Raw genomic sequence first — 16,803 nt, 5'->3', positions numbered from 1 at the left:
CCTCGCCCTCTCCCACAGAGTCCAAAAGACTGTTCTATACATCTGTGTCTCTTTTGCTGTCCCACGTATAGGGTTATCATAACCATCTTTCTAAATTCCATATATATGCGTTAGTATACTGTATTGGTGTTTTTATTTCTGGCTTACTTTACTCTGTATAATAGGCTCCACTTTCATCCATCTCATTAGAACTGGTTCAAATGTATTCTTTTTAATGGCTGAGAAATATTCCATGGTGTATATGTGCCATAGCTTTTTATCCATTCGTCTGCTGATGGGCATCTAGGTTGCTTCCATGTTCTGGCTATTATAAACAGTGCTGCAATGAACATTGGGGTACACGTCTCTTTCAATTCTGTTTTCCTCGGTGTGTATGACCAGCAGTGGGATTTCTGGGTCATATGGCAGTTCTATTTCCAGTTTTTTTAAGGAATCTCCACACTGTTCTCCATAGTGGCTGTACTAGTTTGCATTCCTACCAACAGTGTAAGAGGGTTCCCTTTTCTCCACACCCTCTCCAGCATTTATTACTTGTATACTTTGGAATAGCAGCCATTCTGACTGGTGTGTAATAGTACCTTATTGAGGTTTTGATTTGCATTTCTCTGATAATGAGTGATGTTGAGCATCTTTTCATGTGTTTGTTAGCCATCTGTATGTCTTCTTTGGAGAAATGTCTGTTTAGTTCTTTGGCCCATTTTTTGATTGGGTCCTTTATTTTTCTGGAATTGAGCTGCAGGAGTTGCTTGTATATTTTTGAGATTAATTCTTTGTCAGTTGCTTCGTTTGCTATTATTTTCTCCCATTCTGAAGGCTGTCTTTTCACCTTGTCAAGCAGTGTATTTAAAGGAATTTAATAGTCATTATCTCAGAATTACCTTGTGCTATTTGCTATACTATGATATTACATCATCACAACATATAATATTTACTGAACTCAAAGTGAAATAGATACTTAAACTGAACTTTGAGACAATACTTGTCTTTCATATATTTTAAGGAACTGGCTAGTTTTGAGACTTGACATTCCCATTTCCTTATAGTTAAATCTTGACCAAATCTTAACTGGTATAATTCAGGAGGTTAAATAATACTGTTTTCTAAATCCAAGTTATTTGGGATTATTTCTAAATATGCTTCTGAAACTCGTTCAAAGTCATATTTAAGATGAACTATGGAGAGTAATTGGTCACAAAAGAATGCAATGGTTTTATTCCTTTTTTAAAAAAGAAGATTTTGTCAAACTTACATTGTTTGGACAATTGAAGATCATGGCAGAAAGAGCTCTTGTCATATACTGTATGTAAGTGAGGCTTAGTTTTCTTTTACAAAATGCATTTGGCTATAAGGACTTATGGGAACTGGTAGAAGAGCAAGTGGTCATCATTCAGGGGAAATAAGAGGGAAGTAAAGGCTGAATATATAGAACACTCCCATTTACTGACTTTCTAGCTGGCCCTTATTATTTATATTGAACTTAGATTCTGTGACCAAAGATTCTATCCCTCAGATAATAAGAATACTCTTAGAAGTAAAAACAAGACCACTACTACCATCTTTTTGGATAACATAGTTATATACCATTCTGACTAGGTTTCATATACAATGGAATCTTCTAGAGTCTCATCTTGAGCGATAAATTATAATATCAAATAGAAATATGATTCATCGCTTCTCGGCCTTTTGGCTAAGATCAAGTGTAGAAATATGATTCACATACTGGTCACCAATGAACATGTTAGAGATTCTGTAAGTCTGAAAAGATAATATGCCTGAAGTTAGCCAATGTAATATACACTGTAACATGATTACTTTCAAAATAACCCAATTACGTTTTATCCTCTGGGCAAATCCATAGAATTCTATAAGAATGTGATATGAAGTTGTCGTTTTTCTCTCATTTCCATCTACTTTTTTGGTTCTAATACCAAGAAAGGTGAAGAACTTCTAATTAACACACACACTTGCATGCATGCTTATGTGAGCCTGTGTGTGCGCGTGTGCACACACACACACACACACACACACACAAGAATATTAAAGGTCTTTCTTTTAGAATGTTTCAAAGCCACTTTTGTAGAATAAACAAGGTCCAGATCTTAAGTTTTAGAACTTTTTTGGTGTTGGTTTTTTAATGTGAGGGAAAACATGTGAAAACCTTCACTCCTTACACTTTTGGGAATACTGGAGGAAGGAGGAGGGTCTTAGGGTGGAGGGTGAGGTTGGGGATAAGGTTGGCATTGAAGTGTGAGAATTTCCTGGGTGGGAGAGGGAAGAGGAAATTCAGAATGTAGCTAATATACTCATGAATCACATGAGTGTTGGGCTTGATTAAAATTCTGAATTTTCCTTGACATTGTGGCTGATCTGTTGATCTATTTTCACTCATGATTCTAATAATGTGTTCTTTTATTCCCCTTGGGAGTGGTGAGCAGTCTATAAATAATACCTTATGTAGCACTTCTCCTGATCTCTGCCCTTTGTTCTCATCTTCAGTGAGTTGGATGAGTGTTTAGCTTTTCCTAGGAAAACATTTTTCAATCATTAAACTTTTGGATGAAGAGTGTAGGAAAAAAATTTTTAATCCCCTCTTTATCTTGTCCAATATCTTTCAGAGTTTTGAAGTGATAGAAAGCAACATTTTCTCTGGTCATGAATAGCTAAATCATGATGTTTTCCTGTTTTCCTTTACCAGTGTAGGAAGAGTCAATATATATAATATGTGGGATATAAAGACACTCAAATGTGTTTTGCTCTCATTTCCATTAAACTTTTTTCAGTCCTATATGTTGCTAAGTTATCAAAATGTCTATAAATCTTGGAAAGAAGAAACTATAAAATAGGGTTATTTGTTCCATTACTGGAGTTAATAAGAGATCTGTTATTATCAGAGTAAATGTATTGTTTACTGAGCTTGTATATTTTTAAACACACGTGGAGCCAAGCTCAAGGGGTAAAAGCTTGTTAGCATCTTGATGAGAGGGGAACTTGTGTCAACCTAGAGAGAGTTATTAATGTAAGATACAGCAACACGTGCTGGCCCTCTTTAAGCATGAAAGGGGAATTTTATATTTGTCTGACCATTTTGCACACCGTATTTTTAAATGTTTGCAATTGGTTCATAACTGATTATTTCACCTTGTATAAACTTGCCTTGTGAAGTTACAACAGAATTCTCACAATAGTGATATTTTTACACACTGTAGGCTCTACCCCCATGGAGAATTTGAAATGCATATTTTCCTACATTATTTAGAAAAAATTGGTTCAGTAATCATTCTTAAAGATTTCATGGTTACATGTAGATAGATATAAAACCAAGGATGCATTGGTTTGTTTTCTTTCTCTCTAACATCAGGGAGAGGAGTAGTCTGGTGAGTCTGTTTGGTGTATTTATAAAGGTAATTCAGTTAATGATAGAATAAGCTTTGAAGACTCCACAAAAGGAGACATTTTGAACGTGCTGGTGGGGGTGGAACTGGAGAGGTTGGTGTTGCTATTTCCAGAGGTGATGAGAACACTTTTAATTGCTCTTCACTTGAATCTCATGTTTCTAGGTGGATTAAGTTTGAAGAAAAAGTGGAACAGGGTGGAGAGAGATGGAGCAAGCCCCACGTGGCCACCTTGTCCCTTCACAGCTTATTTGAGCTGAGGACCTGTATGGAGAAAGGATCCATCATGCTGGACAGGGAAGCTTCGTCTCTCCCACAGTTGGTGGGTAAGTATGCTGTCTTAAGTTCTTAGCGTTTTTTCTGCTCTATCTGCCTCTCCATGAATCTTGCTCAGTGCAGATGACTTCTGGGTGTAAGCAGAGCTGAATATTCTATAGTATTTAATCTCTCTCTCCTTTTAATTTTTATTATTATTTTAAAAATATTGCCTATTTATTTTTGGCTGCATCAGGTCTTAGTTGTAGTACTTGTGATCTTCATTGCAGCCCATGGGATCTTTCGTTGAGGTGCGCAGGCTTCTCTCTAGTTGCAGAATGCGGGTTTTTAGTTGAAGTGCCTGGGTTTAGTAGTTGTAGCAAGTGGGCATAGTTGCCCTGTGACATGTAGGATCCTAGTTCCCCAAACAGGTATCCAACCTGCATCCCCTTCACTGGAAGGCAGATTCTTAACCACTGGACCACCAGGGAAGTCTCTCTTTCTCTTAAGGTTTATTGCAGAAAATTTGGAAAGTACAGACAAATACTGAGAACAAAATTTAAAAAAATCATCCATTGTACTTCCATCTGAACATAGCTGTTGTTAATATTTTGGCATATTTCCATCCAGTTTTATTTCTAAGTCCTCTCTCTTATGCTTTTCACTTTTATGTTATTTTTAAAATTATAATTGGTACCATGTTTGCTTGTACAGATTGCATTCCTTCAGATATTAGCATAGATTGAGATTTTTAAATAGAACTCTCCCCCCATATCCTTTGCTATAGTGGACTGGAAGTCTGCACACTAGATTTCTAGAACTTCTTGATCTTAGACATTGTGTTGAGCTTCTCTGGGCCTCAGTTTTGTCATCTGTAAAATAGGGTTTAAGTCCTCTGTAAAAAGGAAGCTGGTCTATGTCTAGTCCCTCAGTTGGGTTGATTTTGTAGGTGAGAGTCAAGCTTCTTTAGCTGTATGTAGAGAAAATTGTGTGGACCAAGAAGCCCGTGGAACCTGGTTGATTAGTGAATGGGCTGGGTTTCGCTGCTGCTGAGGATCATTTGTAGAACCCCCGGCAAGGCACTGGCCTCATGGTGCAGGGCAGCTTTGGCATCTTTGTGATTAGTGTCATGTGGTATTGAGTCCTGAATGTTAATATCATGTCAAACACCTTGTGCGCACATTGCTGCATGCCAGAGAGTAGTAATTGTTTTCATTTTCTAGCAAGCACCTGGCCCAAGCTGCCTTATTGTTCAGATTGATGTGCTCAAGACCATGTTTCCCTTAAGGAGAGGTGTAGGGGCTCTGCTTGTTATTCCAAGAAAAATCCCATAGCTTGGTGACCTCTGCCCCTGTAGGGATGACTGCACTTTTTTAAGGGGTCTGCAGTGTGTTTACTCTGGGACTGTGGGAAGAGGATGTGGATCATGGGCCCACTGACCAGTGTAAAATTATTGTGTAATCTCAAAATTTCTTTGAATATCAGAAGGCAAAGTTTCATCTGTGGCATCTGTCTTTATAGACAGTGGGAAGTCTATAGCATGTGTATTAGACAAGAAGATTAGTTTCAAGTTGGGTATATATCTTGCTGATCTATACATATCTATGCCCTCTTCAGAGGGCTTGTTAGATTTACAAGGAAGCTCTACATTTGACTTGTAGCTGAAGTGCTTATGGTGCAAGGAGAAGGGAGGAAGTCTAATGTGAAGATGCTAGGTGAACAGAATGAGTTAGTTTATGCATTTATTCAGCAGTGGTACATGGCCTTCTACCATGTACCAGACACTATTCTGGGCCCTGGAATTAGGTTTGCAAATCTACCACTTTGTAAATGGAATATGTTGCAAATCCATGTCCACATAAATAAGTAGTGAGAAGATAATGTAGGAAATACTGCTTTCTAGAGAATTTTTCATAGTTGACAAAGCAGGTGAGACTGAAAATGGACCTTTGATATGTGAGAAGAGATGTTGGATTATTGTATCCAGGGAAGATCTGCAGCGACGGAGAGAAGCAAAGGAAGGGAATGGTTTTCCAGGCTATTTGTTTCACTGACTTATTTCCATTTGTTAAGAGCTGCACGTGAGATTGTTATCTAAAAATGTATCATGGTTAATGAAAAGCAATCCAATTTTTGAGTGAGAATCACAATTTCTGTATTTTCAGGCTTTAAGAACTAATCTGGAGCAAAGATGTTTGAATTTAGAAATGCCTAAAGGCAGAGCCAAATGGGATTAAACTTGTGACTGGGCAATGGGTCGGCAATGTAGGGGGAGAATATATGTTGTGGTTTAAGGGTCATTGAGGTTTCCTGTGTTGAATAAAAAAGTCCTACCTTAGACCATGGTTACTTCCTGTAATTCCACTATTTGGAGGTTCATTTCACTGAACCCAGGGTTTGTTCTCTATTAAAAAGTACCTACTCTCTGGAAGAGGTATATATTCATTCCATGACATGCAGAGTGGTGTTATGGAGAGAATGGTGGATTTAAAGTTGGGGAGAGGTTAATTAGGGTCTCCCTCTTCTAGCATGTATGACCATGGACAAGGCTTATTACTTAATTCTTTGTCATTCTCTGTATCTCATCCATTGAAGGTGGATAAAGGTAGACCTCTCAGGGCTTTTGATAGAAATGAATGAGGATCTCAGGTGTAATGGTTCTTACTTCCATGACTATTCCAGGATAAAGTTTACCTAGCAAGACCTGAGTATAGATGGAGTCAGGTCAAGAGATGCTCAGAGACTTCACGAACAGGAGAAAAGATTCTGAAAGGTTTAGTGGATAGAGCTAGAAACAACCTCATACTTCTTTGCTCTGCCTAAAGGTGATCAACAAGGGTGATGTATATTAAAGTCGAATTATACACTTGTGCTTTTTTTTTTTTTTTATTAAACTGTCTTCGAGATCTTCAGAACCTGAAAACAGCCATCTTACAGAGTTTCTGGTCTTCAGTAATTTGCTGACCCTCTCCATATGGTAGAAGATCAAGTCCCACAGGATACTGGAGCCTCATTAACCAATAGCCAAAGAGAAAGTTTCTGGTATTTACTACATTTAGGTAGCATAGTCAGTAAAGAATTTGCCTGCAGTGCAGGAGACCCTGGGTTTGATCCTTGAATTGGGAAGATACCCTGAAAAAGGAAGTGGCAAACCACTCCAGTGTTCTTGCCTAGGAAATACCATGGACAGAGGAGCCCGGCAGGCTATAGTCCATGGGTCTAAGAGTTGGACATGACTTAGCTACTAAATCACTACCAAGAAAGGTTCATCAAGCAGTTTACAGTCTCACTTTAATTTCCCATTACTTTTTATTTATCAGTTGTGGCTTTTTTTCTCTAACCTCCACATGTTTGCTTTAATACTGCCATTCAGTTTTAAAACTGGACACCACTAGGTCACTTTGAGGTGTCATCACTTAGTATTATGTTTGCTGTACCACCCCTGAGGCAAGTGGGCAGAGAGACAGCGCTGTCATTCTGGAGCCGATAACACAGAGAAACAATTCAGAGGCAAATAACATACTTTACAAGGAAAAGAAAAAAATGGGCCAGACTTGGAGGAGTAGAGAAAAAAGCCTGTTTGAGAGAGTGTCAGTGACTGAAAGAAATACTTGAAAATCTTCTGAAAGAATCAAAGCTTTACAGCAGATTAAACAACATGAAAGAAAAAAACTGCCATGGTTTCGAGTGATAAAAATTGGCGAGGTACTGTGAGTTACTGCCGTTATTTGATTATTAAGAAATCTTTTTCTAGCAGAGGATGCAGTGGATTTATTGTCTCCTGAATGGTGCTGTTGTTCAGAGTTGAGAATTACGTGCAGCTAAGCCTTAAGATACATCTCTTCACCCCACTTTTATTTCCACAAAAGAGAAGAAATCATAGCAAGTGTAATAATGTGAAACAAACGGCTGCATGATTTTAATCCTGTTTTGCAGTCTATCTGCTGCTCCTCCTCAGTCGCCTCCAAGGGGCACCCTCCCTTTGTAGGTGCAAAGTCACCACCATGTGAGGCCACAAGCAGTGGCTGAAGCTATGTCGCTTCTCACATTTGTGTACAAAATTCAGCCTCATTCTGATTCTTCCCAGGACCTAGTTTTCTTCATGAAGATCCCCTTCTAAATGCTGATAGAAAATTTGTCTTATTTAAGGGATAAAATATCATTGTATAGGTTATTTTGATAGTTTCATTATTGCAATCATATTATAATTTTACACTTAAAGAACGTCATTCACATATGAAGTCAAGTACATGGGAATTTTCCTCCCCTCCTAAGTTAACAAAAAATTATAAGCCATTTCAGGTATTATGATGGGAAATGGATTAGGAAAATGTAGTTCTATTTTTGGAGCTCTAAGTGTTATATTTAAAGGCATTCCTGAGCTGTGCATGTTGGCAGATATATTAGTCATGTTGTTTCTTGCTTTTAACACCTTTTATATTTTCAAAATGGTAATATACTTATTTTTCATCACAAAAGTAAAATATGTTCATTTTTAGTAGTGCAAAAAAATGTAGCACATGAAAATCAAAATACCGCTAATCTTATCTTAGAGATATTTTCTCAACTGTTTTTGGGTACATCTCTATTTACACATATGAAATTTATTTTAGAGCTGAAATCATACTGTAACCCTCTAATCTGCCCTTTCTAACTGAAAAACATAGTATGAATATTTCCATGTTATTAAACATAAATATAAACATTTTAATAGCTGCAAAATAGTTAATAATCTATAATTGGGCTTTTAAGTTGCCATCAAGTTTTTATCATAAAGACAAGAAAATGAACATTTTTGTTATTCTTTTGTGAAATTGGCTTATTTCCTGATTATAGGTTTCTAATGGTGAAATATTCAAAGGGTTTGAACATTGTAAAGGATTTTGTTTTGTATTGGCCAAGTAGCCTTCAGGAAAGCTTGTCCTGGTTGTTACTGTCATCATTGACACTGTCTATTACATAAGACATTCACATCGCTGGAGACTGGTCTTTTAAATTTTGCCAACTGGATAAATTAACATAAAATGGGTTTAGTCAGTTCAGTTCAGTCGCTCAGTCATGTCTGACTCTGCGACCCCATGAATCGCAGCACGCCAGGCCTCCCTGTCCATCACCAACTCTCGGAGTCCACCTAAACTCATGTGTATCGAGTCGGTGAAGCCATCCAGCCATCTCATCCTCTGTCGTCCCCTTCTCCTCCTGCCCTCAATCCCTCCCAGTGTCAGGGTCTTTTCTAATGAGTCAATTCTTCGCATGAGGTGGCCAAAGTATTGGAGTTTCAGGTTCAGCATCAGTCCTTCCAATGAACACCCAGGACTAATCTCCTTTAGGATGGACTGGTTGGATCTCCTTGCAGTCCAAGGGACTCTCGAGAGTCTTCTCCAACACCACAGTTCAAAAGCATCAATTCTTTGGTGCTCAGCTTTCTTCACAGTCCAACGCTCACGTCCATACTTGACCACTGAAGAAACCATAGCCTTGACTAGATGGACCTTTGTTGACAAAGTAATATTTCTGCTTTTTGGTATGCTATCCAGGTTGGTCATAACTTTCCTTCCAAGGAGTAAGCGTCTTTTAATTTCATGGCTGCAATCACCATCTGCAGTGATTTTGGAGCCCCCCAAAATAAAGTCTGTCACTGTTTCCACTGTTTCCCCATCTATTTCCCATGAAGTGATGGGACCAGATGCCATGATCTTAGTTTTACATTTGTGTAATTCTGAGTTGTCTGTTAGTCTTGAAACTGTATATTTCTTGGGCTATTGTGTGTTTTTAAAAGAATGTTATCCTTAATCTTTTTTGGGGGGGGCGCATGGCCATCTTTCTCTTCATTTTTTTTTTTTCTTTGTTCTAGAGTTTCCTTTTTGAACTCTGTGGGAGAAGGTGAGGGTGGGATGTTTTGAAAGAACAGCATGTATATTATCTATGGTGAAACAGATCACCAGCCCAGGTGGGATGCATGAGACAAGTGCTCGGGCCTGGTGCACTGGGAGGACCCAGAGAAGTCGGGTGGGGGGGAGGTGGGAGGGGGGATCGGGATGGGGAGTACGTGTAACTCCATGGCTGATTCATGTCAATGTATGACAAAAAAAAAAAAGAAAGAAAGAAAAGTATTGTGTGATATGGAAAAAGATCTAAACTGTGGATGCGAAAACTTGGTTTAATTTTGCGGGGGGAAGGGGGGCATTGCCCTACTAAGACTGTGTCTGTGAGTGTCTCCTCTCTTGTGCTTTTTTCCATCTGGTTAAGAGTTTGAACCTGATGCTTTTTGAATTTTCTTTCACCTCTGGGAGCATTTTGAGCAGGCGCTTTCTCTCCCTATTTGTAGTGTTTGTGGGATTTCAAATATTGAAGGCTTAATTTCAGTGTGGCTGTGAAATGTTAACCGCCTCTACTTTCCTTGAAAGGTTTTGTAGTTTATGCTTAAGAGACCCCTGTAATGTGGACCATTTTTATGGAAAGTTAATAAAGGGCATAAGCTACACAGATGTTTTAATGTGTTCTAACTGGTGATTTCCAGACATTAGTAACAGAGGGCTGGCTGTGCATTATATATGGATTAGCTTGAGATTACAGGGGAAGGCAAGAATAGGGGGAGGCCCTGCCAAGAAAGGGTAGATAAGAAACACTTTAATCCACAACCCTGGAATTAGAGTAGGAGTTTGATATGCTTGCAGTAGATATGCCACGGCTGTATGTTTATTTTTATGGTTCTTCTGTAAAATGGACTTTCCACTTTGATTAAGACTTCAAGGGAAAGGAGAGAGGTTTGTGTTCAGTAGCACTTAATTATTTTAATATAGAACAGAGGTTAATTATAATTACAGGATCTGTTCTGAGAGTTTTACTGAGTAAGGGTTGTGTAGTTAAAAATACTCAGAGCTAAAGGCCACTCTCAAACCAAAACATTCCTATGGTAGAAACTCTTCCTGCCTTTCCCAGGCTGTCTACAAAGTGGTCCAGTGGTATGTGACATTGACAGCATCTGTGTAAGGCATGTGATGGAAAGCCTGGATTCAGCCTCTCCTTGGCTCCCAGGCAGTTGACTGTACACCGTGTGAACTGTCAGCTCTCATGGCGAGACAAGTTCTATGAGTGCTTGTTAGAAAGATGGACTCATGAGAGGTACAGTCATGCTGAAGCAAAGCCCCTTGAACATCTGTAACTTCTCTTTGCAAAGAGATGGCAGTGTTTGGGAGATGCTGTTATCCTATCAGTACCCATTAATTTTCTTGTCAGACTTTGGGAAAAGAAGAGCTTTTGTTCTCTCCTCCACTTTTGTATACAGAGAAGTTTGTGCAAGAGGAAACTAATTGGCGTGCGCTCGATGCAGCCACGTGTCTGAACAGGTCAGTCCAGGACCCCTTGCTCTGGTTCTCTGCCAGGGACACAAGCCCTAACCGCAGACATGAGGTGTTGTCCCACCACTGCCTATCTCGCACAGATTTTGTGATAGTTTCTCCTGTGCCCCGTTTTGGACAAAGGAGTATCAACCTGCGTTGTGACATGACAGAAGGATGCCACCAGGCTACATTTATGTCCTACTGCTGACATGTTGATTTGTGGGAAAGAGGACTTCTTGTTTTCTGTTAGAGTAACACATGTCCTTCAGCAGACACACCCAGGGAGCAATTTCTATGAAGCACATTCATCCTTTCTAGTTAGAACCCTTCTGGAACATAAAAGAGTGAATAGAAATTTGGGGGAAAGATTTTTCTAAGATTATTTTATTATTTTTTATTGGAGCATAGTTGACATACAATATTATATTGGTTTCAGGTGTACATCATTATGAATTGGCATTTATGTAGTTTTTAAATTGACAATTACGACAAGTCTAGTAACTATCTGCCACCATACAGAATTATTACCATATTATTATTGATGGTATTCCCTGTGCTATCATTACATTATGTGGTTTACTTATTTTAGAACAGAATTTTGTACCTCTTAATCCCTTTCATCTTCATCGCCTACCCCTTCATCTCTCCCCCACTCTGGCAACCACTATTCTCTCTGTGTCTTTTGGTATTCTGTTTTGTTTGTTCATTTTGCTTTGTAGATTCCACAAGTGAAATCTACTTTGTAGATTCCATAAATGACATCATTTGGTATTTGTGTTTCTGTCTAACTTATTTCACCTAGTGTAATACCCTTTAGATCCATCCATATTGTTACAAAAGACAAGATTTCAGTCCTTTTTTATGGCTAAGTAATACTTCATTATATATATGTATGTGTATATATATATAAGTTATATATCACATTTTCTTTGTCCATTTATCTGTCAATGAACACTTAGGTTGCTTTCATACCTTGGCTATTGTAAATAATGCTGCAGTGAATATAGGGGTGCTTATATCTTTTTTTTTTTTTGCTTATATCTTTTTGAATTAGTGTTTTGTTTTCTTTGTCCAAGAATCTAGAAATGGAATTGCTGAGCTGTGTGATTGTTCTATTTTTAATCTTTTGAGGAACCTCCATACCGTTTTCTATACTGGCTGCACCAATTTACATTCCCACCAACAGTATACTAGGGTTCCCTTTTTGCCACATCCTCACTAATGCTTGCTAATTTTTTTGTCTTTTTGATAGTAACATTCTGATAGGTGTGATATATCTTTGTGGTTTTGATTTGCATGTCCCTGATGATTAGTGATGCTGAACACCTTTTCAGGTGTCTGTTGGCCTTCTATATGTCTTCTTGGAAAAATGTTTATTCTGATCTTCTGCCCATTTAAAAATTAAACTTTTTTTTTTTTTTATATTGAGATATGTGAGTTCTTTAGTACTTTAGATGCTGCTGCTGCTGCTGCTGCTAAGTCGCTTCAGTCGTGTCCGACTCTGTGCGACCCCACAGACGGCAGCCCACCAGGCTCCCCCATCCCTGGGATTCTCCAGGCAAGAGCACTGGAGTGGGCTGCCATTTCCTTCTCCAAACTTTAGATGTTAACCCTATTAAAAATATTATTTTCAAATATCTTTTCCCATTCAGTAGGTTGTCTTTTTGTTTTGTTGATGGTTTCTTTCACTGTGCAAAAACCTTTTATTTTGATGTAGTTCCATTTGTTTATTTTTGCTTTTGTTGCCTTTGCCTGAGGAGACAGATCTAAAATAAATTTTGCGTTATGTTTTTTCCATGAGTTTTATGGTTTCAGGTCTTACATGTACCTCTTTAACCCATTTGAGTTTATTTTTGTAAATAGTGTGAGAAGGTGGTTTAAAGCTAGTAGAAATTCTAGGTTTTTTTTTTTTTTTTTGGAGAAAAACTAAGATATTAAACTTTCTAGAAAATTCTGGCCAGGTTATACTTTAAAATGAATAATAGAACATGTGGTAAAGGCTTTAGTTGGATCTAAATAAGAAAAATAAACCTCCTTTCTTAGAAAAGACTAAGGTATAATTTTGTACTTTAACCTTTCTTTCACTGGATTAATTAGTGTTCAAATAACCTGATATGGGCAAAGGTATTATCTTTTTTTTTACTTTGTCCTATTATAAAGAAATTACAGAAGGATTTGGGAGAATAGATTAAGAAAATCAATAATGACATGATGCTAAATTTTATATATTCTCTTCAAGATTTTTTCATATCATTTATATTTTTGGCACACTTCCTATGAAAGAGTACATGAAATTTTCTAATCTTACTTTTAAACAAAACAATTGGAAAGCTTAAATTATTTATTGTGTTACTCATAGAAGAATTGATTAATATGAATTCACTCTCAAGCAGGATTGAAAAAAATTTACAAGACAGTTCTTCTTCTCCAAAGATTTAATTAATACTAGAATATTTCTAACTCTCTTTAGTGCCCAAAGCACTATACCCTGTATCTTTACCTTCATGGAAAGTGGAAAGTTGGATATTGAAAAATAATATATTTAAAACAAATAAAATAAAATAAAAAAAGAAAATAATATATTGATATCATCCATAAAGTTAGAGTTAAAAAATGTAGTTAAAAAATAGCTTCTTAAAAAATAAGTTAAAAAAATTTAACTTCGTGGTCTTGTGACTGAGTTTTGTTTTTGGTTTTGCTTTGTTTTTATTTCAGAGATGATTGTTGACCATCAGATTGAGACAGGCCTATTGAAAGCTGACCTTAAGGATAAGGTGACCTATACTTTGCTCCGGAAGCACCGGCATCAAACCAAGAAATCCAACCTTCGATCCCTGGCTGACATTGGGAAGACCGTCTCCAGTGCAAGTAGGATGTTTACCAACCCTGATAATGGTAATGCAGGGGCCGCCTGGCTGCTGCTCTTTCTTACCTGCCTTACTCACTTTACTCCACCTCTTGTCACCTTTTTTTTTTTTTAAATCTCTCTTCTTATTTCTTCTTTTCTCAACTCATATACCACAACCATTTCATAATGACATGTTTTAACCAATTGGGCAGATTTGCAGTCCTGTTGGAAAGATTTCAGCAGTTACTGTAGGCTGCAAATGCCGACACCGTGGTTGCTCCATATACCTATATTCTGGCTGACTGACAGGTTTTGGTAATAAGGCAGTGATGAAACAACTGAATGTTTCCAGTGAATCAGCACGCCTGTATATTATTGAGTACATCAAGGAATATGCTTTTGACGTGGTGGTTTGTCAGAATTAGGAGGACAGACTAAGCTTTGATAGGTACTCTGAAAATCTCATATTGTGAAGTGTTTGCTTGATATATGAGATGGTGTCCAGCCTATAAACGGTCATTCATCAAGATAAGGTTCAATATTATTTTTACTGCTTAAAAAACCGGTCTGCTCTTTTACTATGTGATAGATGTGAGAATAATTATTCAGGTAGGGTATTAGCCCCATTATGTAGCAATAGGAAAGGCACTATGTTTTATTTGTACTCTTACATTTACCAGAATTTCTTGCAAAGTGTGTGTCTTCTGTATCATTGTCTTTGTTTTGAATAAATTTCATAATCGATTCTAGGCGGAGAAGGGAGAAGTTATTCTCATGAGGTATGGCAAATTAAGGTGTAAAGACTTGCTGGTGTAAAGACCAGTTTGGACTGGTCAAACTAGGCCTCTTCCCTCCCATCCCCAGTCTTTTTGGTGTTAAGAGAAATGAGTAGATAAGGGACCTTTTAATTCGCTGTTCTCAGCTGCACTTTCAGAATAATATAAAACATGTTGTCATAGAAAAGATGGACTAAGTGAAGTGTATAAACTGAATTCTAACTCAGTTCACTCTGTCTCTGGAAATTGAGATTTCTTACTTAATGTTAAATTTAATGGCTTTCTGGGAGAGAGCTTCCTATTAGTAAACTGTGCTATATTTTGGAATCATTCCACATAGTTTTTTTAAGTGAGTGTTTAGTAAGTAAGCAGAATCAGATAAAAAGTTCAATTCTGCTGAATGACTTTTATATTTATGTAATTCTTGCTGTGTTTCTCTTTTTGAAGCGCAATAAGTTATAAATAATTAAAATAAGGGTGCTCTTTATAAATGAGCATTCACAAAAGGAAGAATCTAGTCTAGAACATTCCTATGACAATTTGAAGGTTCTACCATATCTGGAATATTGCTGCTGACAGGAAATGTTTTGATTTCTCTGCATCTCCCATTTTATTTATTTTTTAAATTGCATCTTGAATAGTTTAATGGCTGGAAATGTTATGTGATAAACAGTTTGTTGAAACTGATGTCACAAGTAATTTTAAGAACAAGTCATATTTTAAAAATGATGGCATTTAAACTATAGGTCTGTTTTTTAGTATCTTATTTGTTAACCTCTGTCTCACATAAAATGAAATTTTATGATTTGAAGATTTATTTTTTATCACGAAGTCAGTGGTAGTATAAAGAAGCAAGCATTGTTTTCAAATGCTGCTTTATTTGCAATGAGAGGAGGAGCGAGTATGGCAGAGCAAGGGTGCCTTCACCACCAGTGTGGTATGAGCTTAATTTTCTTGGACGTGTAGGTAGAGTGAAAATTAGGAACAGTTGGGTCTTTGTGGCAGTATCTTGTGCTTTAGGGGAGAGTATTTGTATGTGAAATACAATTAATGAGTAGATATTGCTCGTCATTCAATCTTTTATCCTTTCAGTAGATCTTTGTACTTCAGAGAAAAGTTGAAATTGCCTTCATCACTCAGGTTCTCACATGTGAAATGCCACAGATGCTTGGCAGAAGGCAAGCAGGAAGTGCAGGTGATTCTTTTTCTTTCTGGCTTGTCAGCTGATCAGCTAACACCCTCCAGCATGGAATATGACTAGGCCTTTAAAACATGTTGTTTTGGCCTTTTAAATATCTAGAGGCAAGTTTTGCCTTGAGAGATGCTATAAGAATGACTTTCAGGTGATTCCAAAATACTTTATTATAAACTATCAGATGGCAAATTTTTGATTTTCTAGAGGCACTTGTTCTTAACTTGCAAGCTTATACATATAGTTATCTCTATATGTTAGGATTTAAATACTTAATATCTTTAACAACTATGAAATGTTCTTAGGTTAAAATTCTAAAATAAGGTATAGAACATTTTCTACTACTTTAATAAATCAGAATCTTTTATCTATGGTAGTTGGAATAGATTCTAATATCTCCGTGTAAAAATGTAGATAAACTTGTCACCTTGGTTTTCTATCACAGACTAGAAAATAGACTCAGAATGCTGCCAGCTTTAGTTATAATAATACCAGTGCACTTAATGGCTGAAATCTTTGGAATTACTCTAGAATTGAAAATTTTTTCATTCCCTGGTCATGTGCCACCACTTATATGCTTGCAAGGGCCAGTTGTTACCAGGAATTTTGAGGACTGTTTGTTAAACACAGCTACTATGAAAAATTAGATTACATAAACATACAATTAGATATTAATATTAAAAATAATGTTAATGAATACTCAAAATGCATTATCTCCCATTTATTTTGCTATAGGCTGCGCTGTAAATTAGTGTGTTGCTGTTAACCTCTTCCCAAATCCACATTCAGGGACTTTATACTGGAAGCTTGCAGTCAGTCCTGATGGCGGTGTAAACACCATAGACATCATCAAATACTACAAACCAGGACTTGATACAATATTTTGTCTGTTATTTACAGCTTTAAAAAGAGAGAAAATGCTAATAATGCAGGTTAAGCTTACCTATGTAGTATCTATAGCCGACATCTTAGCTTGGGTCCCTGTAATATGTTACCA

The 16,803-nt window shown here is 37.2% G+C and overlaps 1 protein-coding gene across 3 annotated transcripts in view; it reads left to right on the top strand.

Moving 5' to 3' along the window:
• SLC4A4 (solute carrier family 4 member 4) overlaps positions 1-16,803 on the top strand; it is a 351,114-nt gene that overhangs the window by 152,252 nt on the left and 182,059 nt on the right. For 2 of the 3 annotated variants that reach the window (XM_065914665.1, XM_065914666.1), the window contains 2 exons: positions 3,558-3,718; positions 13,706-13,885. In XM_065914665.1, the coding sequence (XP_065770737.1) occupies positions 3,558-3,718; positions 13,706-13,885 (341 nt within the window). The remainder of the gene's footprint in view (positions 1-3,557; positions 3,719-13,705; positions 13,886-16,803) is intronic. The other variant, XM_065914664.1, reaches the window with a different exon arrangement.

The sequence above is a fragment of the Muntiacus reevesi genome, chromosome 22, assembly GCF_963930625.1.
Source record: "Muntiacus reevesi chromosome 22, mMunRee1.1, whole genome shotgun sequence".
Classification (NCBI taxonomy): domain Eukaryota; kingdom Metazoa; phylum Chordata; class Mammalia; order Artiodactyla; family Cervidae; genus Muntiacus; species Muntiacus reevesi.
Note: the sequence above shows the minus strand (reverse complement) of the source record. Positions and strands in the feature narration are given on the sequence as shown.